Below are 14,441 nucleotides of genomic sequence, written 5' to 3' on the forward strand. Positions count from 1 at the left end.
GCAGTCCTTCGGAATCAAGGATGACGTCCTTCAGGCTTGATGAAACTTCAGATGCCTGAGGAACCAATTCTGGATCGACATGTTCTTCCGCAGAGGGGGCACGTTGTTGCGCTGGGGAATGGAAATCGCAGCTTTGGATTGACTTCCATCTCCTTCCTCTGGCGTTGCCATCCTGCCTCCTTGTCGAGTTGCTGAGCTTTGATGTGGCTTGCGCCCTGGTGGACCATTGACAGTATTCTCCTCCCAGTCACTGCTGTTAATGCCTCTGTGCTTTAGGTTGACCTTGAGCATATCCTTGTACTTTTTCCTTTGGCCGCCCTTTGAACGTTGGCCAAAGGAGAGCTGTGAGAAGAGAACCTGTGGAGGGAAGTGGTTTTCGGGCATCCAGATGCAATGTCCCATCCATCGGAGTTGGTTCCGCAGGACCAGGGCTTCAATGTTGGTAGACCCAGCTTCATGGAGGATATTCATGTTAGTCCGGTGGCCCACCCATTTGATCCCCAGTATTCAACACAAGCACCGCTGATGGAAGCTCTCAAGGATCTTAATGTGGCATTGCTAGACAGCCCATTTTTTTGTTGCAGGAGAGGAGGGTGGTCAACACAATGGTCTTATAAACCAGAACCTCTGTTGATTTGCCAATGTGCCTGTTGTCAAAGACACATTGGCGCAGCTTGAAGAAGGCAGCGGTGGCACAGTGGGCTCAGTGTTGGACTTCCTCAGTGATGGTAGTCCCTTGGGAGAGGTGGCTGCTGAGATAAGGGAAGTGCTGCACATATGCCAGAGCCACCCCACCTACGAGGATGGCACGGGGGATTTTCAACTGGTCCGGGGAAGGTTGGTGAAGGACCTTTGTCTTAGCAATGTTTAAAGACAGGCCAAGCTTCTTATATGAGGTGTTGAAGAGGTCAAGCGTCCTTTGCATATCCCGCACAGAGTGAGCCATCATGCAGCAGTCACCCGCAAATTGAAGGTCGTGGATGTCCATGGTGGTGAGTTTTGTTTTTTCCTGGAAGCAACCGAGCTTGGAGAGCTTCTTGTCCAGATGATACTGAATGCTGACAACAGGTGGCAGGTCATCTCGGATGAGGTGGATGATGTTGGTCAGGTAAATGGTGAACAAGGCGAGGGCGATCACACAACATTGTTTGACCCTGGTCTGGATGTGAAAGGTGTCAGCTTCAGATCCTCCATTCAGGACATTGGCAGCCATGTTGTCATGCGGGAGTCTCAGGACGGCTACAAACTTCAATGGGCAGCCAAAGCATTGGAGGACCATCCGTAGAACTTCACAATTTAAAGGATCAAATGCCTTGGTAAAGTCGATGAAGGCGGGGAAAAATTCTTGACTTGCTCCTGACATTTTTCCTGGGCCTGTCTAGTCACAAAGACCATGTCCGCAGTACCCCGGGATGGTCGGAAGTCACTCTGGGTTTCCAGGACGATCTCCTCAGAGACCAGACGAAGGCAGTTCAGGAGGATGCGGGCCAGGTTCTCACTCACGATGGGCAGGAGGGAAACCCCTCTATAGTTTTCACAATCAGATTCTTGTGGATAGTAATGATGGCCGTGTTCTTGAGATCTTGGGGGATGTCCACTTCATCCCAGAGGCAGAAGATGAACTGGTAGTGCTGTGACGTGAGCTAATAGCTGCCAGCATGGTAGACATCTGCGGGTATACCTTCTGGTCCACAAGCTTTGTTGGTTTTCATCTGTTGAATGGCCCCCTTTAGCTCTTCGTTGTTTGGTGGATCACCGAGGGAATCGTCGTAGGGTGTTGTGGGATGGTGGAGTCCCAATTGAGGAGCAGGTCAAAGTGCTTCTTCCAATGCTGACAGATGGCATCATTGTCTTTGAGGAGCCGGGAGCTATCCTGTGATCGGAGAGGGTCAAGCGAGGTCCGTAGACTACCTTGGTAGCTTGGAAGAAGTTGTGCATGTCGTGCTGGTCGGTGTGGGCCTGAATCTTGTGTGCCTTCTCCACCCACCAATTGTTCTTCATTTCTCGAATGCATCGTCGGACCTCAGCCTTCAGTTGGTGGTACACTGCTGTCATTAGCCAGGTATGTCATTGCCAGGCGAAGAAAGGCTGCTCACTTTTGCTTGAAGAGATTGCAGATCACAGTGTTATTGGTGTCAAACTATTTCTGGCTCAGCTGTGGAGTGAACCCGATAGTCTGTATGCAGGTGTCTAGGACAGTGAATTTGAGTTGCTCCCAGTATGCCTGGGTGGAGATGGCATCAGTGGTGGGCACTTGTTCTAGTGCACTGTATAACTGGGCCCTGAACTCTTCTCACAGTCCCAGGTCCCTCAATGCTGCAACATTCAGCTTTCCCCCGGCAGCTTTTTGGGTCCTGTGGTGTCTTGGCACCAGGCAGATGTTCATCACCGAGCACACAAGTCGATGGTCCGTCCATCAATATTCAGAACCCTCCATGGCCCTCATGACAAGCATGTCCCTCAGGTTTCTGCCTCAGACAATGATGTAGTCCAGAAGGTGCCTATGCCCCCACCTCGGATTTCTCCACACGGTCTTAAGCTGGTGTTTCTGGTGGAAGACCGTGTTCGTCACGATCACACCGTATTGGGTATACTTGGCCAAGAGTAAGATGTCATTGGCATTCCCCTTCCCTTTCACTTCCTCTCTCCTCACCGTCCAAGGGCCCAAACACTCCTTTCAAGTGAAGCAGCATTTCACTTGCATTTCCCCTAACTTAGTCTACTGCATTCTTTGCTCCCAATGCAGTCTCCTCTACATTGGAGAGACCAAACGTAAACTGGGCGACCGCTTTGCAGAACACCTGCGGTCTGTCTGCAAGAAAGACCCAAACCTCCCTGTTGCTTGCCATTTTAACACTCCACCCTGCTCTCATGCCCACATGTCTGTCCTTGGCTTGCTGCATTGTTCCAGTGAAGCCCAACACAAACTGGAGGAACAGCACCTCACCTTCCGACTAGGCACTTTACAGCCTTCCGGATTGAATACTGAATTCAACAACTTTAGATCTTGAACTCCCTCCTCCATTCCCACCCCCTTTCTGTTTCTTCCCCCTTCCTTTTGTTTTTTCCAATAATTTATATTGATTTTTCTTTTCCCACCTATTTCCATTATTTTTAAATCTATATCTTTTATGCCCTGTTAGTCTTTCCACCCCACCTCCACTAGAGTTGTACCTTGTGTTTCCTGCCATCCATTCTTAATTAGTATATTCGTTTAGATAATATCACCACCTTCAACACCTCTTTGTTCTTCTGTCTGTGACATCTTTTGACTATCCGTTCCTATGACTGCTTGCTTGTCCCTAAAACCCCCCTCCATTTCTCTCCCCCCACCCCCCACCCCAACCTTAAACTTATATTTCACCCCTCTCCTAATATTCACTCAGTTCTGTTGAAGGGTCATGAGGACTTGAAACATGAACTCTTTTCTTCTCCGCCGATGCTGCCAGACCTGCTGAATTTTTCCAGGTAATTCTGTTTTTGTTTTGGTCTTCCCCATGCCATTCTTGCTGATAGCTCCACTCCAGATTTCATTGTCGCGACCAATTCGGGCATTAAAGTCACCTATGAGGATGACCTTGTCGTTCCTGGGAATGGAAGCAAGGATGCCATCAAGATTGGAGTAGAGCCTCTCCCTTAATTCATGGTTGTAATCTAAAGTCGGGCATATGCACTGATGACAGCGGCACATTGTTACGGCTGAGGTACAGCCCTCGGGTCATCAGCCTCTCATTGACCCCCAAGGGGAGTTTGGAGAGTGCGGCAGCTATCCTGTTCCTCATGGTGAAACTGACTCCATGACTGCGGGGGTCAGGGTCTGAATTCCCTTTCCAGAAGAAAGTGTACCCTCCACTGGCCTCCCTCAACTGCCTCTCCCCAATGAGTCAGGTTTCGCTAAGAGCAGTGATGTTGATCCAAAAACAAAAATAGCTGGAAAAACTCAGCAGGTCTGACAGCATCGGCGGAGAGGAATACAGTTAACGTTTTGAGTCCGTGTGACTCTGATGAAGAGTCATATGGACTCAGATTTCCAGCATCCGCAGTATTTTGTTTTTATCGCGGTGCTGTTGATGTTGTGCCTCACTAATTCCCGAGCCACAATAGCGGTTCGACTTTCCGGGAGATCACTCTTTGGGTTGTCAACAAGTGTTCTCACATTCCAGGTTCCAACAAGGAATAGATACACCATGAACAGCGAATCACCACAAATTGCTGGATGATTGCACTATTCTGACATTAGTCTCGTGGTCAGCTTCCCTTTTGTGTTACAAGAAATGTGTATGCCATAACTACAAATGAATCTAGCTGCAGATATATAGGATTGCTTTTTCAGACCCTCAGGCAACCATGGGTGGTGAATAAGCCTCACTTCATCTCTTCGATCTAGCTGAGTGTCTTATTTGCATTATGCTCACTGTGTAATATACTAGTTAGAAACCAGCAAATTTCACAACTAGTTAGGAACAGTCAGATCAAGGTGTTAAATGGCAAAATTTCTCACATATGCCAGCAATCCGCCAAAAGCTGTGCAGGGGTAAATGGTGCGAGGCACTTTAGTTGGGCAAAGAAGGGAGAATGTGGAGAGAGGCAGATGTAAAAGGGGGAGTTATGAGGCGGATACAAAGGGCAGAATTTTTAGGTCAGTGGGCGGGTGCGATCGGCGGGCCTGGGATTGGCCGGGGAATGGACCGCCGACAGCGATCGGCCCCAAAAGCGATTTCATGCTGACTGGCCAATTAACAGCCAGCCAGCGTGAAGCATGCGCTGAGAGGCTCAGCGCTGCCGGGGTGGGGGCAGGAAGGTGGTGGGTGCTGATGTCAGTGCGGGCGACGCTGACAGAAAGCTCCCTGAGGGCAGAGAGCTGCCTCAGGGTGCTGAAGACCTGAAAAGCATTAAATAAATCTCTTAAAATCAGGAAAACAATGTGCAAGCTTCAAAATTAGTCACCTGAACATATACACATTAAAAATGCTGTCCATAGATTTTTCTTTCATTTCATAACAAAAACCTCATCCTGCCCTTGGATGAGGTTTCGTGAAAAATGCAAAGTTCGGCTGGCCGATTCGCTCACCCACCAACCATAAGCTTGAACGGACCGTGAAAAATCGGAGACAATTGCACCTTTAATTACCATAATTGGCCTCTAATTGTCAGCGGGTGTGCTTCTGACTTCTGATTTTTGCGCGCTCTAGCCGACTGAAATATCGCGCGAGTGTGGGGTAACGTCGGGATGCTCACCCAACCTCATCTCGCGCGATTTCATATCTGATCAAGTCGGGCACGTGCCCACACGCCAAACTAAAAATTCTGCCCTAAAGAATCTGGATCCCTGAGGTAAGGTTTTTATCCTCACCTCTCTGGAACTTCGCCCTCCAACTCTACTCCCTGGAACTAGGCCGCGAATCCCTGAGGTAAGGTTTTTATCCTCACCTCTCTGGAACTTCGCCCTCCAACTCTACTCCCTGGAACTAGGCCGTGAATCCCTGAGGTAAGGTGTTTATACTCACCTGTCTGGAACTCCGCCCTCCGACTCTGCTCCGTGGAACTAGCTACTCTTTGGCCTGCCTGAACCTGTTAGTCTTCCAGTGCAAAGAGTGTTGCAGTCTGATGCATTCCAAGTTTCAGGGGTACATACTGAACGACACACTAACACCTGGGGCAGCTTCCGCAAAGGCACATTGGTGAAAGGCCACTGTCCAAGGCTCTCCTGCCATAGTGCACCGAGGGGCTGGAAATTGTAAAACTGCTCAGACTGTATGTTTGACATGTAATGAATATTGTAGATATTAACTGTAAATGCAGCAAGTAACATACCTGTACAGCATTGAAAGAAACAGATATGTTTTGCATCTTATGTAATGTCAACTTTGAACAGTTATATAATAGATTGTTATAAATTTTATGAATAAAGTATATTTTTTGAAAGAAAAGTTTATTCTCCACATACACAGTATGCCTAACCCTACTTGTTCACTCTGTTACATTGCTTTATTCACTTTACTCTTCTAAGGGGGATCTTGAGCATTTAATACCTGGCATGGTGATTGTTGTGGTCATTATTAGTTTCAGCCTGCTAGCACTGCCAACCAGGACTATCTGGAAATCTCCAGGAATTAAAGACTCATCTCTGCCACTGCTACAAGTAAACCAAGAGAAAAATAGGGGCAGGAAACACGTGTTTTTTTTTCATTTCCTTTGAGCATTTTTGTTTATTATATTTGAGATGAGAATAAGACTGACTGGGCAGCGCTTTTGGAGGCGGGACATTTCATGATGCTCCAGAAATATGACCAACCCTACAATCTGGATCCTAGCATTCGCAGTTTTTGCTTTTATCCTACAATCTGTTGGTTGGAGATGCTACTTTTGTCTTTGCCAGTTCAGTTACACTATGCTGATTTTTTTTAATGGTTCTGCAGCTATTCAATTGATATTTCAGTGAAAACATTTGATACTTTGCGCTTGACATTTTTAGAGATCCATCGCTGTTGCATTTGAGTCTCACTGCTTCTAAAGGGTTCTCTTAGTGTGCAGCTTTCTGAGAGATGGCCAACGTGCATTCTTTTATAAATAAAGTAACACCAGTTGAGTGTTGAGGGTTAGGTAGGCAACTGCCACGCAACCTGAGGTTCCATCTCAGTCTTCAATTTGTCACATAACTTTATGTTTGCAGGACCACCTACAGTTTGCAGTGTACTCACATTTGAATACTAGAGAGGCAGTTGGTAGATTTCACCAACCAATTGGCTGTAAAACTTTCAAATTTATTCATACATTTGATACACATGTTTCATGCCCCTATTTTTCACCTGGGTTATTTTCGTTGGCTCTCTGCCTCATTGTTGAACTAAAGGTGAAAATTTGGCAATCTACTATCTTCCAGAGCCTGGTCAAATAATTAAAACTGATAAAGCAGGAAGACACGCAGCAGGTCGGACAGCATCTCCAGAGTTAAAACTTTTCATGTTGATGACCATTCATGTGAACTGAATCAGAATTGAATCGATTGACAGAATGTTAAATTTTATAATATTGAAAAATTATACCCATATATTTAATTTACACATGTTTGGTATGTTCCAGATCAATGTGGATTGAATTTAACATAACTTTCCAACTTTGACAATTCAGGTTGGCTGCTGAGCTGGTCAACATCTGCTCATCAGATCTGGGCTGATCCACAGAGCTGAGTTCAGACTGTCCAAACTTGTTTACTAAAATAATGAATTTATATATAACAAAATTTATGCTGCTCTTCTCTCCAATAAAAGACACAATTGTAGAATAATGGGTTAATAGCTATGGCAATGAGATGGTGATTATGTATCATGATGTAACAGTGATATCAGCAGTCACGTGCAAGGGACTGGGAAGATAAGGTTGGATAGTCCATACCAGAGAGAGATGTACTTATCTAGAACATAGAATGTACTATGATTTAAATAAGGGAGTATTTGGGGAAACCTATCAGAGTTAGACTCAAGAAGTGGGAAACCATCCCAGTCCAGACAGGCTACAATTTACCTGAAGAGAGATCCAAATAGTATTCAAAGTGGGAATCAAATCACAAATTATGGGAGCAGTCGAGGTGACACCAATCTAACAACAATTTGGTGCCATCGACAGAATACCCACAGGGAGAAATTGGAAGAAGACTTCTTCAAAGGAAGAATCAGAAGACTTACCTTGGTGAGAGGCACACTGAGAATTGGTAGCGATGTCAGCACCAGTCAAGCAGTGACTGCCCTTTCCACAGCCGTTTGCAAACCTCAAGGTTCCACAGAGAGGCCAGTGTTTGGATTTGTGGAAAAAGCAAATCCAGAAGTTTCAAGCAGTGTCAGGTGTACATGTCAAAGAGCAGAAGTACCAGCTTAGTATGTTCCTGTATGCAGTGGGGGTCCATTGCTGATGATGTCCTCCTGAGACAGTGGGTAGAAGAGACCTCTGCAGATTTTGAAACTGGCCTGAAGGAATTTGATGCATTCTCAGCCCAAAATAGAATCTCATTATCAAGCGAGCGTGTTTCAATCAGAGATCCCAAAGGCCAGGGGAATCCATTGAATTGTCCCTTACAGACTTGTATAGGCTGGTCAGTTGTTACAGGCATGGTGCATTGAAAGACAAATTTATTCATGACTGCATTGTTGTTGGCGTCCTTGATAAAAAGCTGTCACATTCTTGCAGACGAAAGATGACCTAACACTTGAACAAGTGGTTTAATACACTAGACAGGCCGAATTTAGGGGGCAAAATTGGGCCATAATCCATGGAAATACTGAGGCTTCGGGTGAGTCTGTTATTTGGGTAAACTTAAAGGCGGCAGCCCTGCCCAGTCAAAAGCCCGCCAAAACAGTGGAAAGAGCAGGAAACTCTCCAGTAGCCATTTTAAAGTACCCACGCTGTGGAGCTAAAAAGCAGCACTGAAGGCAAGATTGTCCAATAGGGGGCTCAATGTTACCAATGCAGAAAGACAGGACATTTCAAGCTGTTCTGTAAATCTAAATACATAATTAAAGGAAGAAAGCAAGAGAATGTCTATGAAAGGCGGCCAATCCAGGAAATTGGGAGTAAGGAAAGAAATCAAATACAGATTTCCTAGCAGAAGTGAAGGATCAAGAACAAAAATTTGGTCAATTGCTTTAGAAGTGAAAGGCTTTAAAACTGAGTTCAAACCTGACAGTGGAGCTGGTGTTACAGTACTGACAGACCATTTGGAATGGCTCAAAGCAGTGGGCATCTGGCCATCAAGAATTAACTTGCAAGGCTTAGGCAGTATAGATCATCAAGTGAAAGATCAGATAACCACCACCCTTAGCCACAAGGGGCATTAGATTACCAAGACCGTCTATATCCTGCAAAATCAAAACACATCTTTACTGAGCAGAAATGCACGTATCACCTGGATCTTCTGGAAATGGTAGACAAAGTCCTACAGCAGGACAGCCAGGTACCATTCAGGGAGGAATTTCCAGGGTTGAGTGATGAACTGATGGGTTTCGATTCAGCAGCAACTGGTGATGTTTATTCATTGAGCAGTGGATCATTCATTATTACAGAAGCACCATTCTCGGGATCTCAGGAAGAGATTGCAGATCTCAGCTCTTTTTTCAGACAGGCTAGAAGGGGCAGAAATAAAAGGCACTGAAGAAGATGGTGACCATCTGCTGGAGGAGCTGCTTGACCGAGGTTGAGTCTTTCTTGATGAAGTTTATGAGAAAGAAGCACAAGTGATCCTTTATAAGATGAGGTCCTAGAGATTGGTACACTCCTTGAATCTACTGCCAAAGCATATGAAATCTCTGTTGTCTTTTTTGAGGTGTCAGCTGTGTTTGCTATCGAGCTCTGTTGGTACATTTGTCCTACTGAACCCACTAATGAATTGCATTGCATTTCACAGTGAGCTGTCCAGGAAGAACAACATGCTTGTTTTCAAGTTGGATCAAACCATTACAGTGAAGGTAGAGCCTCTTAGTTTGTGTGAAAGTAAGGTGACACCCACATCAGCAAGCCTTTCTACACTAAAGCTGTCCTTCAGTGCAGAAGCAGAGGCCAAAACTGCAGAGCTTCTACAGCCGAAGAGTCCTATACATTATACATACATACATCTAGATTCAGTTCTGGAGATTTGTTCCATTGTTAACGTTGATGTAGCTATATCTTCTTGTGTTGACATCGTCATCCCATTGCCTACATCGGAGCAGCCTCACTCTGAAGCAAGTGTGGCAATGTTCAAACTACCTACAGAAAGTGCAAGTAGTGCCCTAAGTGTAGTAGGGAAGTCACATTTTCTTTCTATCCTGCCATGTCCATAGGATTTTCATCATTGTTCTTCTAATCTTATAGATTTATTCAAATCTTAGATATCGAGTACCTATTCATCCTCAATGAAGCAGTGAATGATCCGGCTGCGCAATTCTTCATTGAAGTTGAAGATACTTCATCTTCTCAGGCCTTTCTCCAGTATGCTAAGAGGGAGCAGAAGATTCCAGGGAGATTGCTAGCTTGTCCTCTTCCTGTTCACGTGAGTGCGATTGTCCATGTCCTTAAGCCTTCTCTGTTGGATCAGCCTTTTATTGAAAAGGCTTCATGACCCTTACAGTTCAGTTGTTGTAGAGACACCAGCAGTTGTGGAAAGCTGCCATCCCACTTGGCTAATGTGTTCACCTTCCAGGGAAAAGACGAGCAACCGCATATGTCCACAGTGTCCTCCAAGTGGGCCGAAAACACTTTGGGAGATTGAAGCTCTTTATGGAGGGGCAGAAGGATAGGAGTTGGATAAAATCTGCAGCAGTACAGGAGGTTTACGGAAGTTGGAAAATATAATATAAATAGTTTAAGAAAATAGTTTGACTTTTTTTATACATTCATGGGATGTGGGCATCACTGACTAGGCCATTCCTAATTGCCCTTGAGAAGGTGGTGGTGAGCTGCCTTCTTGAACTGCTGCAGTCCAATTGGTGTAGGTTTACCCACAATGCTGTTAGGGAGGGAGTTCTAGGATTTTGACCCAGCGACAGTGAAGGAACAAGATATATTTCCGAGTCAGGATGGTGAGTGGGTGAGAGGGGAACTTCCAGGTGGTGATGTTGCCATCTATCTGTTGCCCTTGTCCTTCCAGATGGTAGCGGTCATGAATTTGGAAGGTGCTGCCTAAGGAGCCTTGGTGAATTTCTGCAGTGCATCTTGTAGATGGTGCACACTGCTACCACTGTGCGACATTGGTGAAGGGAGCGAATGTTTGTGGATGGGTGCCCATCAAGGGAGCTGCTTTGTCTTGTATGGTGTCAAGCTTCTTGAGTGTTGTTGGAGCTGCACTCATCCAGGCAAATGAAGAGAATTCCTTGTAGTTGGTGGACAGGCTTTGGGGAATCAGGAGGTGAGTTACTCACCGCAGGATTCCTAGCCTCTGACCCGCTCTTATAGCTACAGTATTTATATGGATAGTCCAGTTCAGTTTCTGGTCAATGGTAACCTCCAGCATTTTAATAGTGGGGAATACAGTGATGGCAATGTGATTGAATGTCAAAGGGCAAAGGTTAGATTCTCTTTTTTTGGAGATGGTCATTGCCTGGCAGTTGTGTGGTGTGAATGTTACTTGCCACTTGTTAGCCCAAGCCTGGATATTTTCTAGGTCTTGTTGCATTTGGTCATGAACTGCTTCAGTATCTGAGGAGTTGCAAATGGTGCTGAACATTGTACAATCGTCAGCAAACATCAACACTTCTGACCTTATGATGGAAGGAAGGTCATTAATGAAGCAGATGGAGATGGTTGGGCCTAGGACACTACTCTGAGGAGCTCCTGCAGTGATGCCCTGGAACTGAGATGAGAGATCTTTAACAATCACTTTCCTTTGTGTTAGGTATGGCTCTAGCCAATGAAGAGTTTTCTTCCGATTCCAAGTAACTCCAGTTTTGCTAGGGGTCCTTGATGCAACACTTGGTCAAATGCTGCCTTGATGTCAAGGGCATTCACTCTCACCTCACCTCTGTACCTCAGCTCTTTTGTCCATATTTGAACCAAGGCTGTGATGAGGTCAGGAGCTGAGTGGTCCTTGTGGAACCCAAACTGAGCGTCAGTGAGCAGGTTATTGCTAAGTAAGTGCCACTTGATAGCACTGTTGGTGACCCCTTCCATCACTTTACTGATGATTGAGAGTAGACTGATATGTAGTAATTGGCCAGTTTGGATTTATCTTGCTTTTTGTGTACAGAACCCATCGGGGCAATTTTCCACATTGACTCGTAGATACCAGTGTTGTAGCTCTACTGGAACAGCTTGGCTAGGCTTTGGCAAGTTCTGGAACACAAGTCTTCAGTACTATTGCCAGAATATTATCAAGGCCCATAGCCTTTGCAGTATCCAGTGCCTTCAGCCATTCCTTGATTTTACATGGAGTGAATCGAATTGGCTGAAGACTTGCATCTGTGACGCTGGGAACTCCAGAGAAGGCCAAGGTGGATCACCTACTCAACACTTCTGGCTGAAGATTGTTGCTAAGGCTTCAGCCATATATTTTCCACGGATGTGCTGGCCTCCTCTATCATTGAGGATGGGGATACTTGTGGAGCCTCCTCCTCCAGTGAGTTATTTAATTGTCCACCTCCTTTCAGGACTGGATGTGGTTGAACCATAGAGCTTAGATCTGATCCATTGGTTGTGGAATCGCTTAGCTCTGTCTATCATTTGATGCTTATGCTGTTTGGCACACATGTAGTCCTGTGTTGTAGCTTCACTAGGTTGACACCTCATCTTTAGGTATGCCTGGTGCTGCTCCTGACATGCCCTCCTGCAGTCTTCATTGAACCAGGGTTGGTTCCTGGCTTGGTGGTAATGGTAGAGTGGGGGATATGCCAGAGCATGAGGTTACATATTGTGGTTGAGTGCAATTTTGCTGCTGCTGATAGCCCACAGTGCCTTATGAATGCCCAGTCTTGAGTTGCTAGATGCTTCCTCCAAGTGGTGTTCAACATGAAGGAGAGAACATGGATTCATCAGCTCAGGGGGTGAGAGTTGTGTGGGAAGCTGAGGGAAGTACGTGGTAATCAGCAGGAGGTTTCCTTGCCCGTGCTTGACCTGGTGCCCTGAAACCTCATGGGGTCTGGAGTCAATGTTGAAGGCTCCCAGGACAACTCTGTCACCTCTGCTGGGTCTGTCCTGCTGGTGGGACAGGATTTACCCAAGGATGGTGATGGTGGTGTTGTTCACATGGTTTGTAAGGCATGGTTCCGTGTAAGGAGTAAGGAGGATTTTGCAGAGTCAACAGGGCTGATTTGCCATTGTTATGGCCATGCCTAGATCGATGCCTGGTGATCCATCCGGTTTTATTCATTTTAGCAGTTTGGTACAACTGAATGACTTGTTTGGCCATTTCAGAGGGCAATTAGGTATCAACCATATTGCTGTGGGTCTGGAGTCACATGGACTGGGTATAGACAGCAGATTTCCTTCCCTAAAGAGGCATTACCTAAAGAGGCATTAGTGAATCAGATGGGTTTTTTCAATGCTAGTTTCATGGTCATCATTAGGCTTTTAAGTCCAGATTTTTAATGAATCCACTATGCCACTGCCACCCCTTAAATAAAGATTGTTATTAAGAAAGTTGAGACTAGACTTGGGGGAGATGTAGAATAATGGGTTAATAGTCATTGTATCATGATGTAACAGTGACATCAGCAATCGTGTGCCAGAAACTGTGAAGATGGAACAGTCTGTACAAGAGAGAGATGTACTTACCTAAAAGCTGAGAAAGTAATATAGTGTAAATGAAGGAGTTTTTGAAAAAACCTACTGGAGTTAGAACTGAGTCGCTCATAAGTAGTGGGAAACCTTCCCAATCCAGAACAGGCTACAAGTTGTGTCGATTGTTGAGAAGTCTGACACATGAACGCTGCGGAGACCAGCGTGTATTGTGTACTCTATAAATAATACTACATGTAAATAATGCCATGATTTAAGATTCTAATTTTCAGTTCTCATCTTGTATGAGTTGAGTGTTTACGACAGGCGAGAACTTTCTGGTTAGATTATTTTTATTTGAGCTGACGGCATAAATTGGCCCAATTAAAAAAAAAACACACAGACGGCTGAAATTGTCCCGTTGCCACTCGGTTTCTGTTAACCCAGAAGATTGTTATTGTTTCCCCACAATCCTCTGCGTTAGCATGGCCCAAGATGGCAGCGGTGAAAGTGCTCTATCCCGCCGCTTTGTACCCAGGGTGCTGGGCGGCGCGCAGCTGCTGACGCTGACAATATGGCTGCCGTTGAGTTGGCAGAGCCTGAGCTGGGCTGATGAGTGAGTGAGGGACGGCGGAGGAGCAACAAGAGCAACAAATAAACTGCTCGGCGGCAGCTCTGACACAATCGGCCGAGTATTCAATCGCCTCCGCCACATTTCAACCTCCCTCCCCGGCGTTTAGTTACCACCTGTTTCGGAGGCGGCGGGCCCCTTGGCCCGGCCTGGGGAGGTAACTCGGGTAAACGCCTGGCGGCCGCCTTCCCTTCACCTCCACTCCTCCTCCGCCTGTTGCTCCCGGTGAGCCATCTCCTGTTTTCGCCGCTGTTACCATGTCCTCTTGGTTCGGTGGAATCGGCTCGGGCCTGGGCCATGTCGGGGGCAGCCTGTCCTCCCTGACCGGGCAGCTCTCCAGCTTCACCAAAGACATGTTGGCAGAAGGTGCCGAGGAAGTGCAAGGTGAGGATCCAACAACTAGTTCCCAAAAAAAAGGGGCAAATGAGATGTGTTCACGCTGTGTGAGTGGCGTTACTAAACTATGGGTTTACATTTTTTTTTGGATCTTGACTAATGCGCATTCATGTTTAGGATTCCTCCTGCTTCCACAACAGCTGTTTGGACAAGTGTCACTGCAACAACTGTTAACATCCCTTTTTATGTCCGCAATTACCTTGATGTGGAAAAGCCAGATGAGATGGTTGTTAAA

At 45.9% G+C, this 14,441-nt stretch overlaps 1 protein-coding gene across 4 annotated transcripts in view; it reads left to right on the top strand.

Moving 5' to 3' along the window:
- The first annotated feature begins 13,749 nt into the window (after positions 1–13,749).
- Positions 13,750–14,441, top strand: part of trip11 (thyroid hormone receptor interactor 11) — a 107,041-nt gene continuing 106,349 nt past the window's right edge. For all 4 annotated transcript variants that reach the window (XM_041213925.1, XM_041213926.1, XM_041213927.1 and 1 more), the window contains exon 1: positions 13,750–14,194. In XM_041213925.1, coding sequence (XP_041069859.1) covers positions 14,068–14,194 — 127 coding nt within the window. In that variant the 5' untranslated portion in view covers positions 13,750–14,067. The remainder of the gene's footprint in view (positions 14,195–14,441) is intronic.

The sequence above is a fragment of the Carcharodon carcharias genome, chromosome 20, assembly GCF_017639515.1.
Source record: "Carcharodon carcharias isolate sCarCar2 chromosome 20, sCarCar2.pri, whole genome shotgun sequence".
Taxonomy (NCBI): Eukaryota; Metazoa; Chordata; class Chondrichthyes; order Lamniformes; family Lamnidae; genus Carcharodon; species Carcharodon carcharias.